A 19,673-nucleotide genomic window follows, 5' to 3' on the forward strand; every position below is an offset into this window, starting at 1 on the left:
TAGCTTGACTAGCTGCAAACAAACAGAAAATGAACAACCAAAACCTGGCAGATGGGAAAATTTTTGAAAGATGAAACTGGCAATTTATAATAAATGAATAAAACCATAAGGAGATTTTAATTCTAATGGAAATATAAACATAACAATACATAATTTACCATTTATTGAAAACTAAACATAATTTATAGAGTTCTCGAAAAACAAGACTTACTCTTTGATATCACGAAGCTGATCAACATCTTGTGATCTTGTGAAATCTGGATCATGGGCCAGAAGGTGAATCATGTATGGAACTACATATTCAGGCAACAGTGATAATAATTTCTCTGAAGTAAAAACATTATTAAAAACAATCTTTATAAAATGTCTTAGTGGACTGAGTTCTAACCACTTAAGTTTCCATTTTTTTCCCTCAGTTATTTCTAAATTAGACGCAACATGATACCTGGATACTAAAATACTTTGCACTTCACTTTTCAATTTCTTTTTCTGGTACCTGGTATGGAGTTATATTTCACTTTTGAAAGATATTAAAGTCAAAGGTATCAGATAGTAAACCCATTAAACAACAGGTCCCTGGCAAAGCTAGGAAAAAATTATTTAGTCTGACATCCGAGCAATATGTTCAAATTAAACCACACTCCTGATCCTGTAGGAAAAATGCAGTTTGCCAGGAGTTAATGCAGCATAAACAGGACTGAGAAGTTCAGTTTTTAAGTACATAATAACTACAATGACAGTATTCTATAAAACTCCCAGTTTTATTATAAACTATAATAGAAACACATGACAAGAAAAAAAAACTAAAAATTGATACACTGACAAAATATATTTGCGCACAGAGAACTTTGAGTTACTTACCAGTAGCCATAGGGTTCTGTTTAATGTATTCCCTGCGTATACTGATATTTTTCAGTAAACACTGTCGTGCGTGTGCTCTTCTCTCCTTCACAGGATCTTTGGCACACAAGGCAAAGATCGCCATATACTCCAATGGGAGCAGTAACTTCACAAGTGCCTTATGTAGCTTCTGAGCAAATATCTGCCTTACTTGGTAACATTCATCCTACAGCAGCACAGAAAAACTTAAATTGGCAACCATTTATTAAACAAAAACCCAGCAGTTTAAGTATTCTTAATGTTTTCTTCAATTAAAAAAAATAATTATATGGGGGAATAAATAATGTAATAATTGGAAGACAGTTAAACAGGTAATAATAGCAGTACCTTTTGTGCATATATTCACATAATAAATGGATTTGTATCCATAGAAAAGTAATGTACTCAACTTTGAAGACAAGTAATTGACAAAAATAAGATTGTTACTTACATTAATAACAAGTGCACAGAGCTGAAACTGTTCTGGGGTAATAATTTCATGGTAACAAGGTTCCTGAGCAAGCTTCATTATGGCACTACCAGCAGCTAATCGCAAGCGAGACATATCAGATTTACTATAAACAAACAAAAAAGAAATAAACATTTCCTATAACCATTATCATTCATAAAAATGCTTTTGTCCCTTTTTGAATGTAGGGTCCTTAGAGGATAATTTATGCTTAAAATGAAGTACAAATATGGGAAAGCTACTTTGAGTCCACGAACTTAACACAAGGGATTGTGACTTTCATAATCAAATCAAATCATTGTGACTTTCTGATTACAAATTTACCTGCCTTCATTTCTAGTCCAGCTCTAAGTTAGATACTTTACCACATCCCAACAACTCTGCTTATTCTTGCAACCACAGTAATTGCAAGGTTAGGAAAAACTCTTTACATCAGGAGTATCCCTCATTTTAAGAGAAATACATATTGATTGTCAAAAACTTGATTAAAGTGGCTGGGCACGGTGGCTCACACTTGTAATCCCAGCACATTGGGAGGCCGAGGTTGGCAGATCACGAGGTCAAGAGATTGAGACCATCCTGGCCAACATGGTGAAACCCTGTCTCTACTAAAAATACAAAAATATTAGCTGAGCATGGTGGTGCGCACTTGTACTCCCAGCTACTCGGAAGGCTCAGGCAGGAGAATTGCTTGAACCTGAGAGGTGGAGGTTGGTGAGCCAAGTTCACACCACTGCACTCCACCCTGGCGACAGAGTGAGACTCTGTCTCAAAAAAAAAAAAAAGGAAAGAAAAAAAAAAGAAAACTTGATTTAAAAAACCACAAAGAATTAAAAAAAAAATCATCTATCATAATTTAAAATCTATTTCCTGCATATAAACGTGTAACAGGAATCTAGCTTTATGCATGCTGAAATGGCAGGGCTGCAGTTAAGAGGGAAGAAGTATCAGACAAATACCTAAAGGATATGAAATATAAGAGCCAGTGTCTGTCTGAGTTTCTGGGGCTGACCTCCTTTTGCAGAATACAGTTTTCAAATGGAACCTATGAAGCCTTGGCACTCCCACCCCCACAGTATGAATTTTTATTACTTATGTGGTAAAATGTGGCAATGAATGGGATGGCATGGGAGTCTTTCTACTTCGACTTCTATGTGGAACACAGCATGGCTTTTATATTTATTGTGACCACTTCACGAAATGCAGAAAGCTAGCCAGAACCCACTGGGACTGTTGCTAAGCACACAGAGGAAAAAACCTGGCACTCTTGGACAACAGGATTGTTACAATGAGCACTGGTAACAATGAGGGAGCCTCAAATGGTTTCTATGGCATTCATTCAGGAATCAAAATTAATAGCTATTATGTGAGTGCTTACTCCATGCCAGGCAGGTGTGAAAAACACTTTATAGGCTTTATCTCAATTAATTTTCACTCCATAAGATGAGGAAATTGCAGCTTAGAAAAGGTAATACTATATTATATGATATCCAGTTAGGATCTGTCTAATGGGTGTTCATTCCATGGTTAAACATTCCCCTATTTTTTGTGATGGAAAATAATGCTGCAGGAACATGCTTGTGTATATGCTTTCATATGATTCTTTTATACTCGTGAATTATGAGTGTAAAAATAAAGAGTCAAGGATAACATTTTTGAGGATCTTGATGCAAAAATGCCGAAGAGTCCTGCCAATTTATACTCATAGGAGTAATGAAGGAACCCATTTCCATGATCATACTGAGGAATTATTGCTTATAAAATTTTTTTTCTTTTGATTTGTAAGGAAAAGAGGTACTGCTTAAGTTCAAATTGTATTGACTACATTTAGTGATGTTAAACTTTTAAAAGTAGACTGATAATAGCTAATCTTCCTCTCCACTGGGGGGCCCTGCCTAGGTATCACTAACTTGTAAGAGCTTGTTATTATTATGCCTTTGCCATATACTGTACATAATTACCTCCAATTTAAAGCTTTCATTATCCCTAACACAGTTCTAAACAGTGTTATAAAAGGCTGCCCTTGGCTTATTCTATGATAAAAATAGGGTGTGGTGGTGCACACCTATAGTCCCACTACTCAGGAGTCTGAGGCAGGAGGATTGCTTGAGCCCAGCTAGCCTGGATAACATAGTGAGATTCTATTCCTAATTATAATAATTTTTTAAAAAATTAATAGCATAGCACTATCACATATCTAGCCAAGGCTGGAGTACAATGACATGATCTCGGCACACTGCAACCTCAACCTCCTGGGTTCAAGCGATTTTCATACCTCAGCCTCCCCAGTAGCTGGGATTATAGGCATGTGCCACCACACCTGGCTAAATTTCTATATTTTTAGTAGAGACAGGGTTTCAACATGACCTCAATTAATCCGTCTGACTTGGCCTACCAAACTTCTGGGATTACAGACGTAAGACACTGTGCTCAGCCTCATAAAGGAATGATTAAACCTCTGTCCTCTAAAACAAATTTTTAAACAGGAATGCATCATATGTAGAATACTTTAGTTATCTATGTTGGTAATCTTGGCCCCTACTAAATCAAGAATTTGCAAGAAACCAGGATCATGAAAAATCGAGCTTCTATTTTCATCTTAAAATGAGATGGCAATTTTACAGATTAAAAGTGAAAATGTGTACCAATGTAAACAATCTCTGTGTGCACATACATGTGTACACACCCGAATTCGTACAAGAAGAAGAAGGCTTAAACTCTCTCGAGTCGCCATTGAAATTTTTATTTATGTATTTATTTTAAGACAGGCTCTCGCCCTGTTGCCCAGGCTGGAGTGTGGTGGTGCAATCTCAGCTCACTGCAACCTCTGCCTTCTGGTTTCAAGCAATTCTCCTGCCTCAGCCTCCTTAGTAGCTGGGATTACAAGAATGTGCCACCACGCTGGCTAAGTTTTGTATTTTTTTTTTAGTAGAGACGGGGTTTCATTATATTGGCCACGCTGGTCTCGAACTCCTGACCTCGTGATCCGCCCATCTTGGCCTCCCAAAGTGCTGGGATTACAGGCATGGGCCACCGTGCCTGGCTGCCACTGAAATTTTTATTACTTTCATGAGACTTGAGTCAGTCTGCTTATTTAATCACTGTAATACAGGGAAGCTCTTTGAAGGCAGGCACTTTTCCTACTTATTTTTGCTGCAATGCTTTTCACACTGTTTTATGGAGCAGAAATTTAACAAATATTTGTTTAATTGAACTAAATGTTGATGCTAACTGTAATAGTACAATACAGTGATTATGATTACATATTTACGGGAAAAAGTTCCTCTTCTTTAGGAATGAAGAAAAATATATTGGCACTATTAAAATAACAATACTAACAGACAGACAAGCCCTAAATGAGTACATAAGATTTGACCCTGAAGAACATGGTGTAATTACACCATTCAGTATTCATTAGGTAAATAATTCCTATGTAAATTCTACCAAAATTTCAGCACTAATAAAACTGGAAAGAAAGACAAATCTCACCTGATCCTCTTTTGCTCTGTCAGGTCACCCTCACTAACCAACATCGCTGATAATAACCGAAGGGTTGAATTGGCAGATTTAGACTGGTTGTTTTTCATACCCAACAGCCACCTTACCAGAAGTTTAATTGCCTGTACCTATAAAATATTAACATGCTAAAAAAAGAGAGCAACTTAAAATTCCAAGTAAAGGGAAAATTAATCTATATTAATTAATGAGATTATTCATCTCCATCAGCAGACATTTCATTAAATAAATCTATGGGATAATAACAGTAACAATAAGAACTAATACTTACTCTGTGCTTAACCAGTGCCAGATACTTTTCTTAGAGCTGTACATGTATTAACTTACTTAATCTCTCAAAAAACTCTTATGAGGAAGATTTTTTTCCCAACAGATAAGGCAATTGAGACACATTATTATGATAGATAACTTGCTCAAAAGTCTGGTTCCAGAATTTAGGCTTTTCATACTTAGACGTTTGTCCAAGATTTTGAAACTATTTGAAAACATATACTTTAAAAACAATTTAAACTATACAGGCCGGGCGTGGTGACTCACGTCTATAATCCCAGCACTTTGGGAGGCCAAGGCAGGTGGATCACTTGAGGTCAGGCATTTGAGACCAGCCTAGCCAACATGTTGAAACACTGTATATACTAAAAAATCCTGTCTATACTTAAAAAAAAAAAAAAAAAAAAAATTAGCCGGGCATGGGGGCACATGCCTGTAGTCTCAGCTACTCAGGAGGCTGAGGCATGAGAATTGCTTGAACCCGGGAGGCAGAGGTTGCAGTGAGCCGAGATTGTGCCACTGCCCTCCAGCCTGGGTAACAGAGCACTGTTTCATAAAAAAACAAAACAAAACAAAACAAACAAACAAACAAAAAAACTGTACTGATTGTAGTGACTGAAAATAACTTTCGAGTTTCATAGTTTTGTGGTATTGAAAGACTACTTTGAAGAAACCATCAAGTCTGAGTCAGTCTCATTTAACATTCTGACCCCCCAAAAAAAGGGAATTGCTATAATTATTGGTAGTCATAATTACTTAGAAATGTCTAGTCAAAAGATTGTTGCCAATATACGTGAAAGAGCCAGCCAAAAAATCAAGGTATTATTTATTTATTGACAGCCTGGAAAAATGAATTGATAGAATATATGATGACTATGAAGCAACACAAAGTGAAACAGATTATCAAGGAAGATGATACAATCTTATTTTAAATCCCAAATCCACCACTTTTAAACTGAGCTTTACATTTACTAAATCCATAAATTTAGTAACAATCATCTATCTGCTCTGTCGCCCAGGCTGGAGTGTACTGGCATGATCGCAACTCACTGTAGCCTTGACCTCCTGGGCTCAAGCGATCCTTCTGCCTCAGCTTCCTCCTTGCGTAGGTGGAACTATAGGCATGCACCACCACACCTGGCCAAATTATTATTATTATTATTTGAGACCGAGTTTCACTGTCGCCCAGGCTGGAGGGCAGTGGCACAACCTTGGCTCACTGCAGCCTCTACCTCCTAGGTTCAAGCGACTGTCCTGCCTCAGCCTCTGAAGTAGCTGGAATTACAGACGTGCAACACCACGCCTGGCTAGTTTTTGTATTTTTAGTAGACAAGGGGTTTCACCATGTTGGCCAGACTGGTCTTGAACTGATCTCAAGCCATCTGCCCGCCTCAGCCTCCCAAAGTGCTGGGATTATAGGCGTGAGCCACCATACCTAGTCCAACTAAATTATTTTTAATATTTTGTAGAGACACGGCTCACTATGCTGCCCAGGTTGGTCTTGAACTCCTGGGCTCAAGCGATCCTCGTGCCTCTGCCTCCCAAAGTGCTGGGATTATAGGTGCGAAAAAAAACCAAAGTGTTATTTATTGTATTTATTGACAACCAGGAAAAATGAATTGATAGAATATATGATGACTATGAAGCAACAAAAAGTGAAACAGATTATCAAAGATGATATAATCTTATTTTAAATCCCAAATCTGCCACAGTGACCAGCTTGACAATTATCTATCTTTGCCAAGTTAATATTCGTATGCTTGTAGATAGTGGTGGTGAGGCTGGATTTAAGATGCCTCTGAGCACCGTCATTCTATAAACAACCTCTCTAAAAAACAGCCTCATTGAGATTGCTTTAGCAGGCAGAAGATACTGACATATAATAAACAATGACAACTACAATGTCTTCAAGAAACAATTTTTTGCAAAGAATTTAAAAATAAATTTTAAAATAAAGCACCTCCTTAAGAAAAGCTTGTTAAACAAAAAAGGCTCTCGGCTAGGCACAATGGCTCAAGCTCATGGGGGTTGAAGTGGGAGGATCAGCTGAGCCCAGGAGTTCAAGACCAAACTGAGCAACACAACAAGATCCCATCTCTGTTTATTAAATGTTTAAAAGGTGAGGAAGATAACTACAAATGTTCCTTTTTTAAACATGAAGATTCTCAAGGCCTAAACAAATTTACCTTTGCTAGTACTTCAGGGGAAACCTCTTCATCTGGAGACCACAGTTTTCCATTCTTTTCACCTGTTGACTATAGACAATTGAATAAATTTAGCTATTAGCATGAAGAAAAAAATTTAACTTTTTGCTGATTAAGTTTTTCATGTTGATCAACACAGCCTCTGAGAAACCGATGGGAACATCACCAACCAGAGCTTGTAAAAGGACAAAGTTAGAAGACTCATACTTCCCAGTTTTGAAACTTACTATAAAACCTACAGTAATCAAAACAGTGTGGCTGGTACTGGCAAGGACAGACATACAGACCAATGGAATAAAGAACCCAGAAAACCCTTGCTTATATAGTAATTCATTTTTGACAAGGGTGCCAAGACCACCTTTAGGGAAAGAACAGTCTCTTCAACAAATGGTGCTAGAAAAACTGGATATTCAGCCAGGTGCAGAGGGTCAGTGCCTGTAATCCCAGCACTATGGGGGGCTGAGGCAGGTGGATCACTTGAGGTCAGGAGTTTGAGACCAGCCTGCCCAACATGGCAAAACCCCGCCTCCACTAAAAATACAAAAAATTAGCTGGGCATGGTGGTGCATGCCTGTAGTCTCAGCTATCCAGGAGGCTGAGGTTGCAGAACTGCTTGAACCTAAGAGACAGGTTGCAGTGAGCCAAGATTGCACCACTTCACTCCAGACTGGGCTACAGAGTGAGACTCCGTCTCAAAAACACAAAAACAAAACATAAAACCCCTGGATATCCACAAGAAACAAACACACAAACAAAAAAAGAAACTAGATTGTTAATATATATAAGAATTAACTCAGAATGAATCAAATATCTCAATTTAATAGCTAAAACCATAAAACTCTGAAAAGATGACATAGGGAGAAATCTTCATGATCTTGGATCTGGTAAATATCTGACAATGGTTTAATACACAGAAAATGTAAACAACTCTTAAAACTCAACAAGAAGCAACCCAACTAAAAGCGGGTGAAGGCAGCATGGGCAACATGGCGAAACCCTGTCTCTATAAAAAACTACAGAAATTAGCCAGGCATGGTGGCATGTGCTGGTAGACCCAACTTCTCAGGAGGCTGAGGCAGGAGGTATTGCTCGAGTCTGTGAGGCGGAGGTTGCGGTGAGCCAAGGTTGCACTAGTGCACTCTAGCCTGGGTGACAGAGTGAGACCATGTCTCAAAAAAAAAAGAAGAGTGGGGTAGGTGAAGGAATTTAATAGCTCTCCAAAGAAGATATACAGGGTAGTCAATAAGCACAGAAAAAAATATCCTTGACATCATTATAGGAAAATGCAAATCAAAATCACAATGAGATACCACTTCTTATGCACTAGTATGGCTACTGCTTTTGTTTTTCTTTTTTGAGATGGAGCCTTGCTCTGTCGCCCAGGCTGGAGTGCAGTGGCATGATCTAGGCTCACTGCAAGCTCTGCCACCCGGATTCACGCCATTCTCCTGCCTCAGCCTCCAGAGTAGCTGGGACTACAGGTACCCGCCACCATGCCCGGATAATTTTTTGTATTTTTAGTAGAGATGGGGTTTCACCGTGTTAGCGAGGATGGCCTTGATCTCCTGACTTCTTAATCCTCCCACCTCGGCCTCCCAAAGTGCTGGGATTACAGGCGTGAGCCACTGCGCCCGGCCGGCTATTGTTTTTTTAAAAAGGAAAATGACATGTAACCCAATAATGTTATTCCTAGATATATACCCAAGAAATGGGAGAACAGGAACATAAACGTTTATATCGGCATTATTCACAATAGCCAACACGTAGAAGCAACCCAAGTATCTATCAATCGACAAACAAAATGTGGGATATATACAAACAAAAATATACATATAATAGAACACTATTTAGCCACAAAAGGAACAACATTCTGATACATATTACAACATGGAAGAGCCCTGAGGACATGCTAAGTGAAATATAACAGAAACAAAAGGACAAATATCATATAAGAGATACCTAGAACAGGTAGTCATAGAGTCAGAAGGTAGAACAGAGGGCAATGGAGAGTTGTTGCTTAATGGGTACAGAGTTTCTGTTTGGGGTGATGAAAAAATTCTGGAGCTGGATGGGATGGTGATGATTAGATAACAATGTGGCTATTACGTTAACACTTAAAAATGGCAAATTTGATATTATGTATAGTTTACCACAATAAAAAAGACCATCTGAAAACACAATCTATCAACAATCATCATTTAAGAGGTATCTTAAATTTCACCTCTGTTGACAACCACATCTACCAAAAGTAAAAACAGCAGCAAGGATATGTGGTGTGGGAAATGAGACTTAGGCTATGTTCTTCTCTTCTTATCTGCTGCATTCAAAAGTGGGAGGTGGTACAAATACAGAAAGTATACTAGCTGGTGTCTTTAAGTTCCTGATATTGAGGCCTCAAGACTACCGAACCATGTGAGAGTTAGGAACTTTGGATAAGTCAAATTAACACTTAATTGAAAGTTATCCGTAATGATCCAGCATATCTGTGTCTTTATTCAATAACAACAGATTTAATTCAGATCCATTTGGTAAAGCAGTGATTCTTTTATTTATTTTTTTGAGACAGAGTCTTGCTCTTGTTGCCTAGACTGGAGTGCCATGGCGCAATCTTGGCCCACTGCAACCTCTGCCTCCTGGGTTCAAGCGATTCTCCTGTCTCAGCCTGCCGAATAGCTGGGATTACAGGCACTCGCCATCACGCCCGGCTACTTTTTTTGTATTTTTAGTAAAGACGGGGTTTCACCATGTTGGCCAGGCTGGTCTTGAAGTCCTGACCTCAGGTGATCCACCCGCCTCAGCCTCCCAAAGTGCTGGGATTACAGGCGTGACCCACCACGCCCTGCTAGCAGTGATTCTTAATTAAGGTGTGTTTCCAAAATCATTTGGGGAGTCTTTTCAATCTATACATTCCAACCTAGACAAAGGTAATAAATCAGAGCACACAGACATCAATAAATCTAGTGCCAAAAGTACAGTGTATTATCTTAAAAATTAGTCAAATTCAAGTCCACTTACTTTTTTTTTTTTTGGAGATAGAGTTTCCCTCTTGTTTCCCAGGCTGGAGTGCAACTGTGCAATCTTGGCTCACTGCAACCTCTCCCTCCTCGGTTCAAGTGATTCTCCTGCCTCAGCCTCCTGAGTAGCTAGGATTACAGGCGCCCGTTACCACGCCTGGCTAATCCACTTAGATTTCTAACAATGTCTGATAAAACAAATTTTAACCTGGCATGGTGGCTCATACCTGTAATCCCAGCACTTTGGGAGGCCAAGGCGGACAGATCACCTGAGGTCAGGAGTTCAATACAAGCCTGGCCAACATGGTGAAACCCCGTCTCTACTTAAAATGCAAAAATTAGTCAGGCGTGGTGACAGGCACCTGTAATCCCAGCTACTTGGGAGGCTGAGGAATGAGAGGAGGCCAAGGTTGCAGCAAGCCACTGCATTCCAGCCTGGGGTACAGAGCAAGACTCTGTCTTCAAAACAAAAAACAAAATAAACCCAATTCTAACATTCCAGAAAATGATAAACTGTCTTTTGAGGGTCAGGAAAATAGCTTTTACTTATATTTAACTTTCATGATTCACCAATCCCATGTTCTAATTTTTGTTTCTTAAGTGTGAAATTCTAGTAGTAATAGCTACCATGAAATAAGGAAGTAGTTTGGAATTTAAATAATAAGTAGAACCAATATAGAATAATTTAAAAGAAAAAGAGAATTACATAGAAACAGAAGTGTTTCTGTGATGAAGATGTAAACAGTCTTAGTCTCATGATTCTCAATTTAATTAAATGAGAAACTTACCCTGTCATTCATTAGCAGATCTTTCACAATAAAATTTGCTACTACAGATTTCATTGGGGAAGCAAACTGATCTGGTGCTAACATAGAAATGTGGTCCAATGAAACTAATGGGATTATAAGTTGTTCTGGCACATCAGCATTCAGACTCCTACTGAGTGGCTATAAAAATAAAACAGACAAAATTACCAATGTGTTTGATAAATATCTAGACACTCTACTGAAACAGTACATTTTCCTGAGTCCTCCTGAATTTATCATGCCCAAACCAGTCTTCTCTAATATGATCATAACTAACTTCAACCTAAGACACCTGGTACTTAATTCACCTACTAAAATTTAGCAAGACTGAAAGAATGTAGAAAAAACATAAAAAATAAAACTCAAAAGAAGTTAAAAAAAATTTTTGCTTCACGAAATCAGCATTATTTTTGACTAATTTACAACAATGGATTTGCTATATTGGTGGATTTCTTATCCTGTGGGAACATTTTAAATGACCTTAAATCATACAAAGTAAGAGTTCACTGGGCTTTGGTCACACTACCTCCAATTTATGATAATAGGAATACATTTCTAATAGTAAAATGAGGCCAGTCATTATAAGTAAAGAAAGGGAAACAGGATTGTTAGGTAGGGCTCTTAAGTACTTAAAACTGGATTGTTCAAAATTATCTACTAATACTTTCTGAGGATAAATGCACCACTGAACCCATAAGGCTAAAATTAAGTAAAATGTTCTAACATAAACACGTAAGGCCAGGTGTGCTGGCTCATGTGTGTAAATCCTCGCACTTTGAAAGCATGAAGTGGGTGGATTGCTTCAGTCTAGGAGTTTGAGACCAGGCTGGCCAACATGGCAAAACCCCATCTCTATAAAAAATCCAAAAATAGCTGGGCATGGTGGCAGTGCCTGTACTCTCAGCTACTTGGGAGGCTGAAGCAGGAGGAATGCTTGAAACTGGGAGTTCGGGGCTGCAGTGAGCAGAGATCGCATCACTGTACTCCAGCACTGGTGAGAAAGTGAAACCTTATCTCAAAAACAAACTAAAAAACAAACAAAAACCACAAAACCCTTCAATATGAGGTGTTTGAACATATAATCTGATCCACAGGCTGGGAATGCAGTACCATATAAAATAGACAGAATCCTTGCTCACAAGGAATTTATATTCTAGGGTAGGACTTCATATAAACAGCTTTAAAAAATCTAGCTTCCATCTTCATCAAACTATAGAGCTTAAAAAATAAAGACCAATATAAACACAACCTATATATTAGATATACCTCAAAAATCTGTGCAAGCTGGACTTCTTTATTTGTGAATATGGCGTGTATACAGTGCACAGCCTGTTTTGCTTGGTGTGGAGTACCCCTCTTTGCTTTTTGATGTAAAATGGGAATTAAGGTCCTGCAAAAAATAATATAGTTTTTTTTTTTTTTTTCTTAAACCCATAAACAAACAATTATTCCTTTGGTTGACTTCCACGTCCCCTATATGGATGGATGCTGGTAGAGAAGGCTCTCTTAAAAATTATCTGATCTAAAGAAACTTGTAAAAAAGCTCCCTCTCTGCCCCCAAGTATAAACCAAGAAATACAATGCCTCAAGAAAAAGCCTACTTCAGGAGACAATTTTCATTTTAAAGCTACCTGACAAATATGCAAAATAACAAGTAACCCTTAATTCATAATCTAAAGCTTATCCCATGACATATTTTTACATTTACCTTCTAAGTAGGAGATTGCTAATTTTTCAATTCCCTTTTATAATCTCCTTCAGTTATTTCAAAGTAGCTATGGAAAGAGAGTAGCAAAAGGCCAAGTTGTATTAAGCAGCTGAAATAATACTAGTGAAAGAAAGTATGCAAAGATACAGCTACATATATATCACTAGGATGGCAATATAAATATCTAACTATTATGTGCCAGGCACCATTCCAGGTATTTCCGCATGGATTAATTCAACTAATGTTCACATCCACCCAAAGACGACTATTATAGTCATTACACAGATGAGAAAATTAAAGCACAAAGATGTTATTTAAGCCTCCTAAGATGACGAAGTTAGGAAACTGGGAGTTGGGATTTGAAAATTAGCACCTCTTTCAAAATCCATACACTTACCCTCTACACTGACAATGAAAAGTAATCTAAAACAGTCTTCTTTCAGGATGAGATGGAAAAACATGTAACACTCTCCAAAAATTAAATGTTGATGACATGAAAAAACATTAGGTAGAATGAAGAAAACAGTGTGCATATATGAACTTTTAAAAAATAGACAAACACATCTAGTAGATGAACATTCACAGAAAGTATACATATCAAATGTTAATGGTGACTATTTTGTTACATCTTTTCTAGTTTCAGTTTGCTACAATGAACATTAAGTATTTTTATAATCAGAAGAAAATTGATAAAGCGAAACAAACATAGAAGGAAAGATATTTGTCATATATTTAATGTTATTAGAGAAGAGCCTGTTTCATAGATTATAAAGTTAGTGGTATCAAATGCAGGGGTGACAATGCCCTCTTATGATAATGGAAGGCTAGATATGAAAAGCTATACTGCAGGCTCCAGGCCATGCACCTTAACCAAAAATGGGAACATATGCTAGTTGGTGTAAGTCTGATGTGACATTTATAAATATGCCTGAAGTTTGTCTCTATGGACTTTGGAATTATGAGATAGGGATGTCCATGCCCAAATAGACTTCATTGACTGAGTCTTGACCACACTTCTACATGGAAGATGTCTTTCCTCTCTCCTATCTGTTTAGTCTTTCACCATTCCACTTACCAGACTATGATCTCTTATAAAATAACACTGGTGAATGACAAAGGAAGACAGTTTCAATCAAACTGTTGTTAAACGTATTATTAATTATTATTAGCCAAATAAAATAATACAGAAAGTCAACTTTAACCTTTCTTCTTGTTTTTTTATAGAGCAGTATAATCCAGTGATGCCATCAGAGATGTTATTGAGGTCTTTAGTGTTGTGCTTTTCTTCTTTCCAGTGATTATTTCCTTTCTCCTCCATTAATCTTATGAATGAGGTATTTTATTCCTCACGTCCAAAGTTACCTCTTCTACCTATACCCATTTTCAATTGCTTCCTTTGGGGTAGAATTTCTCTAAGAATAGATCCTTTGCCTTAAAAAAATGTATAGGATTTCCTCCCTTGAAAAACTTATCAAAATCTATCCTATTGTGTTAATAATCTTTTTTTAATAATGTATACATATAAAGTTTATTATTTCTAGTCTACAAACTCCTCGAGGGCAGGGACTGATTGTGGTAACTTTTTTTATTAGCCAGACAATGCTGAGAATGAATACATATGATTCAACAGCCATTTGCAATGTATTTTTTCCTCCAGAAGATGTCTTCTGCATATTTTAAGTCTAAATATAACATCTCAGCACAAGTTTCACCTTAACATTTTTAAGATGCCAAAGTGAACTATTTGCCCCATTTTTTGGTAGGATAGCAGTGTGACAGTTATTGAATTTATAACCCATTTACAGAAAAAAAGATGAATATACATGGATTAGAAAGATATTAATCATAAATAAAACACTAAATTATGGGATAACCTTTGATTCTTAATATCTTAAAATGATTTTGTTATAAACAAACATGTAGTTTCAGTTTACTCTGCGGCCTACATTCTAATGGTGGGAGAGGGGTGTAAGACAAGGGAACGACAAAACAGAGGAGGACACAGAAAAGTAGCTTTTATATCAAAATTGTCTTTCCTCTCTCCTAACTTCCTATACAAAAGGAAAACAATGATTTTATGGTTCCCACACTTAGAAACTTTTGTATTTACCATGGGACAAAAAATGTACTCACGATCGTATCTGGGGAAGGTCTGTTTCTATTTTGTGACCTGTATTTCTAAAAATTTGAATAGCAGCTTCTGCCACCTTGTCATCTTCCATTCTTAGGCACTGTAACAAGGACTCATATGTCTCTGCAGAGTGGAACGAGGTAGGATGTGTGAAAGACAGAACCTGAAAAAATAGATACAGCTTTAGAAGTACAGACAATTGTTTTAATCCATTAAAAAAGAAATACTTTCCGTGATAAATAAATAAATACATACATACATAAATTCTGGGGTAAATATGCTAGCTACACAGAATAGAGATACATCTCCTAGCCACCCTTGCAGTTAGTTATGGCTAATTAGACATTATCAGAAATACTGTGCGGTGTAGTAGCTCCCAGTTATTCCTTCACACAACTGACAGACAGCCTTTGTCCTATTTTCTTCTTCACCTCTTAGTCTACTCTGCTACTTAGAACACAAAACTCCTTTTTTATGGAATGTGATTTACAATATTAATAACTATTATCAGTTTATAAATACATTGTATTTAGATGAAGGAATGCTTACTTGAAATAAAACCTCCATACGTAATGACTCAATCTTTGTGTAATGTAAACAAAATGCTAACTCAGAGCTTTCTTTGACTGGCAAAAAGATAATCTATGAGAATTTTTTTTTTCTTTTCTTTTTTTGTGACAGGATTTCACTCTGTCACCTAGGCTAGAGTGCGGTGGAACATCACAGCTCACTGTGGTCTCAGCCTCCTGAGCTGAGATTACAGGTGCACCAGCCCAGCTAAAAAAAATTTTTTTTTTTTTTTTTTGAGACAGAGTCTCACTCTGTCACCCAGGCTAGAGTGCAGTGGCCTGATCTCAGCTCACTGCAAGCTCCGCCTCCTGGTTTCACGCCATTCTCCTGCCTCAGCCTCCTGAGTAGCTGGGACTACAGGTGCCCGCCACCATGCCCGGCTTATTTTTTGTACTTTTAATAGAGACGGAGTTTCACCGTGTTTGCCAGGATGGTCTCGATCTCCTGACCCCGTGATCTGCCCGCCTCAGCCTCCCAAAGTGCTGGGATTACAGGCGTGAGCCACCGCGCCCGGCGTTTTTTTTTTTTTTGTAGAGATGAGGTCTAGCTATGTTGCCCAGGCTGGTCTCCAACTCCTGTGCTCAAGAGATCTTCCTGCCTTGGCTGGGATTACAGGCATAAACCACTGTACCAAGGCAAGAAAATATTTCAAGTGAAATCACTCATCATAATTATCAACAAAGAAGCCACTATTGTGAACTTTTAATTATGATTACAATACATAATTATTCCCTTCTGACATGAGCACGAGCCTGTTTTTAAATAATTTTTAGCAAGTTAGATACATATCTAAAGAGTTAACCTTCCATACAATTCATAACAATTCAGTTAGTGTAGTATCAAGATTAGGGAGGCAAATAGAGAAGCAGGGAGAAAGGGGAATGAGCAGGTGGTCTTCATTAATTTTTCAATAAGCACTTATTTAATGGTCATTAAGTGCTACTGTCTCATTTGGCAAGGTTTGCAGTGATAATATTTACTTATGTGGTTTTGATTATTTATAGAAAACTGGAGAATTAAATTAGAAAAATGTAATAAAAACCAATCTATTAAAAAATGTTACCTTAAAGGTGGTTTCACTTTTAAGAGAACTTAAAAATACAACTCAATTACTAAAAAAATTAATTAAAATCTTATTCAGGAGGCATCATATCAATTCTGTCAATGAAATGATTTTTTTTTTTCTTTTGAGACAGAGTCTCACTCTGACGCCAAGCTGGAGCGCAGTGGCATGATCTCGGCTCACTGCAACCTCCATCTCCTGGGTTCAAGCGATTTTCCTGCCTCAGCCTCCGAAGTAGCTGTGACTACAGGCGTGTGCCACCATGTCTAGCTAATTTTTGTACTTTATTAGTAGAGACAGGGTTTCCCCATGTTGGCCAGGATGGTCTTGACGTCGTGATCTGCCCGCCTCGGCCTCCCAAAGTGCTGGGATTACAGGCATTGAGCCCAGCTCAATGAAATTACATTTAAGAACCTCGGAATACGAGCCCAAAATTCTTTTTCTATGTAACATCCATTGCACTGGTTTGTCTCTTCTCCTGTAAGTCACAGTGGTATCACGTCTCTTTGCCTTCAATTTCTTCCCTTCTTTTACTCAATCCAATGAAAGTTCTATCAAGGGCTGCAGCTGGTTGTAAGCCAGGTTAAAAGCTCGTGACAGTACCTTTCTTACCCAGTGGCACTCGACAATCTGGAACCACCTTGTCTCCCATTATTCCTCAAAACACCCCTTTTTCCTATTCATGCCAGTCTCCCAAGAATCCCACAAATATACCAAGAAATATTCCCTTTAATGATGATATTCCCTCCCCTAGGTTTAGTCACATACCCTGTCCACTAAGTCTTAAGTCACACCTTGCTATTACTAAGAATAGATTGTTCAGTAATCACTACCAAGCATAGAAGGCATGAAAATGATAAACAGTGAAACAAATATTAATTTATAATGTAAAATAATTACATTATTATAACATAAAAATATTACTTTTACGTAATCTGATTTCCAACACAGGTTTTAAATCTTTCAAATAGTTTCCTATGAAATAAGCCTGACTCTTGCATATCCTGAAGGGAAGGCAAATTATGACCCCACAGAAATACATGGCAACAAAACTGTTTCAAAAATACCTTAAGAAGTTCAAGTCCTGAACGGATAGCTGTATCTGGACTTACACCCTCCTCTTCATCATCTGCTGTCCCCTCTATTGACTTATTCATCAATTTCACTAGTGCACTATAAAAAGAAGAAAATATAAATCAGTAACCACTAGAGTAGTAACTATATCCTAATCACACTGTGACTGAACATATATAGAACCTTAAAATATTAAATTCAAAGGAGTTTCTGTGAGGGAAAAAAGTTCAACCTTGTCATCTACTTGATAACTAAACTTCTACTTAGTTTATCCCCCTAAAAACCTTAATGTATTAAGAGTAACTCTTCTAAAAAATAACAAAACTAAAATTAAATGACACAACACACTGGTAATATATTCACATAAGTAATTTAATATTCATTTCCATATATACACAGATCATTTTCAGTTTTAAGAAAAACAATAATATAGTAGTTAAGTGGGCAATGACAATTGACTCAAAAAAATACAAATAATAAACATATACATGGAGAAATGAATTAATTGCTGGTAATTTACTGAATCAGTAACTATTTCTATAAACTTATAGCAAAGAAGCAAGTCATCAGAAGCATCATGCCATATTTATAAAGATTCATTAATTAGAAACAATTTAATTGTCAAAAATTAGGGAGTTAGTTTTTTCAAAATACCACCAGGAAATAGAATATTATCTGGTCAATAAAAATCAGATGTAGCAACATGGTACTATTTTAAGTAAAAACAAATGTGATTTCTGGTTTTGAGATCAGTAAACTGAAGAAGATATTACCCTATTATGAGAACATTCAATTATTATTACAAATGTTCAAAACAAGATTTTGGTTAATTCTTTTTCCTTTGGTGTTATGTATAGGTCAAATTATTCATTTTTTAAAAGTACCAAATATGTATAGGATACAGATGAAATTATTTTCACTTATAAAAAATTAACAAAAATTATAAATATTCATGGAGTACAGAGTGATGTTTCCAGACATATAATGCATGGTGATAAGATCAGGATAATTTGCATATCCATTATCTTAAACACTTATCATTTCTTTGTGTTGGGAACACTCAATATTGTCCTAGCTATCTGAAACTATGTTATTATTAACTATAGTCAGCCTACTATGCTATGGAACACTAGAATTCATCCACCCATCTAGCTGTAATTTTATATCCTTTTCTGTAATTTTGTATCTCTCTCTAATCCTCCCTTCCCACTACCTTTTCCAGCCTTTTGTTTCCTGTTCTATTTTTTGCTTCTGAGAGATCTACTTTTTTTTTTAGCTTCCACCTACCAGTGAGAACATGTGGTATTTAACTTCCTGGTCTTGGCTCATTTCACTTAACATAATGTCCTCCAATGCCATCCACATTGCTGCAAATGACAGCATTTCATTCTTTTTTTATGGCCGAATAGTATTCCATTTATCTATGTACCATATTTTCTTTACCCATTCATTCCTTGGTGGACACAGGGTGATTCCAAATCTTGACTATTGTCAATAATGCTGCAATAATAATGGGTGTACGGATATCCCTTTGATAAACTTATTTTATTTATTTTGGATGTATACCTAGTAGTGGGATTGCTGGACCATATGGTAGTTGTATTTAGTTTTTTTGAGGATCCTCCACTGTTCTCCATAATGGCTGTTTAAACTAAGTTTAGCACATCCTTTCCTTTCTCCTCTTACATCACAACAATTATTTTAATATTCATTATCTTCAGTTAATCTGATAACATTAAAAAAAACTAAATTGGTGTATATGTGTATAAACATTAACTTAATGTATAATATACCACACAATTCACTGAATTAAAATGTACAACTTAATGGTTTTTACTATATTCACAGGGATGTACTACCTAATTATAGAACATCTCATCACTATCCTAAGTCAAACCCCTTACCTGTTAGCAGGAACTCATTCACCATTAGTCCCTCCAGCCCTAGGCATTTACCAATCTATTTTCTC

At 37.0% G+C, this 19,673-nt stretch overlaps 1 protein-coding gene across 1 annotated transcript in view; it reads right to left on the minus strand.

The window, feature by feature from the left end:
- The window catches only part of PDS5A (PDS5 cohesin associated factor A), a 159,814-nt gene that overhangs the window by 37,750 nt on the left and 102,391 nt on the right, over positions 1-19,673 (minus strand). Inside the window, exons 17-25 of the mRNA XM_011983585.1 lie at positions 17,698-17,803; positions 15,000-15,160; positions 12,425-12,548; positions 11,141-11,299; positions 7,321-7,389; positions 4,838-4,974; positions 1,331-1,454; positions 862-1,066; positions 212-326 (exon numbers count right to left, since the gene is read on the minus strand). Coding sequence (XP_011838975.1) covers positions 212-326; positions 862-1,066; positions 1,331-1,454; positions 4,838-4,974; positions 7,321-7,389; positions 11,141-11,299; positions 12,425-12,548; positions 15,000-15,160; positions 17,698-17,803 — 1,200 coding nt within the window. The remainder of the gene's footprint in view (positions 1-211; positions 327-861; positions 1,067-1,330; positions 1,455-4,837; positions 4,975-7,320; positions 7,390-11,140; positions 11,300-12,424; positions 12,549-14,999; positions 15,161-17,697; positions 17,804-19,673) is intronic.

Source organism: Mandrillus leucophaeus, unplaced genomic scaffold, assembly GCF_000951045.1.
Source record: "Mandrillus leucophaeus isolate KB7577 unplaced genomic scaffold, Mleu.le_1.0 Scaffold251, whole genome shotgun sequence".
NCBI classification, from domain to species: domain Eukaryota; kingdom Metazoa; phylum Chordata; class Mammalia; order Primates; family Cercopithecidae; genus Mandrillus; species Mandrillus leucophaeus.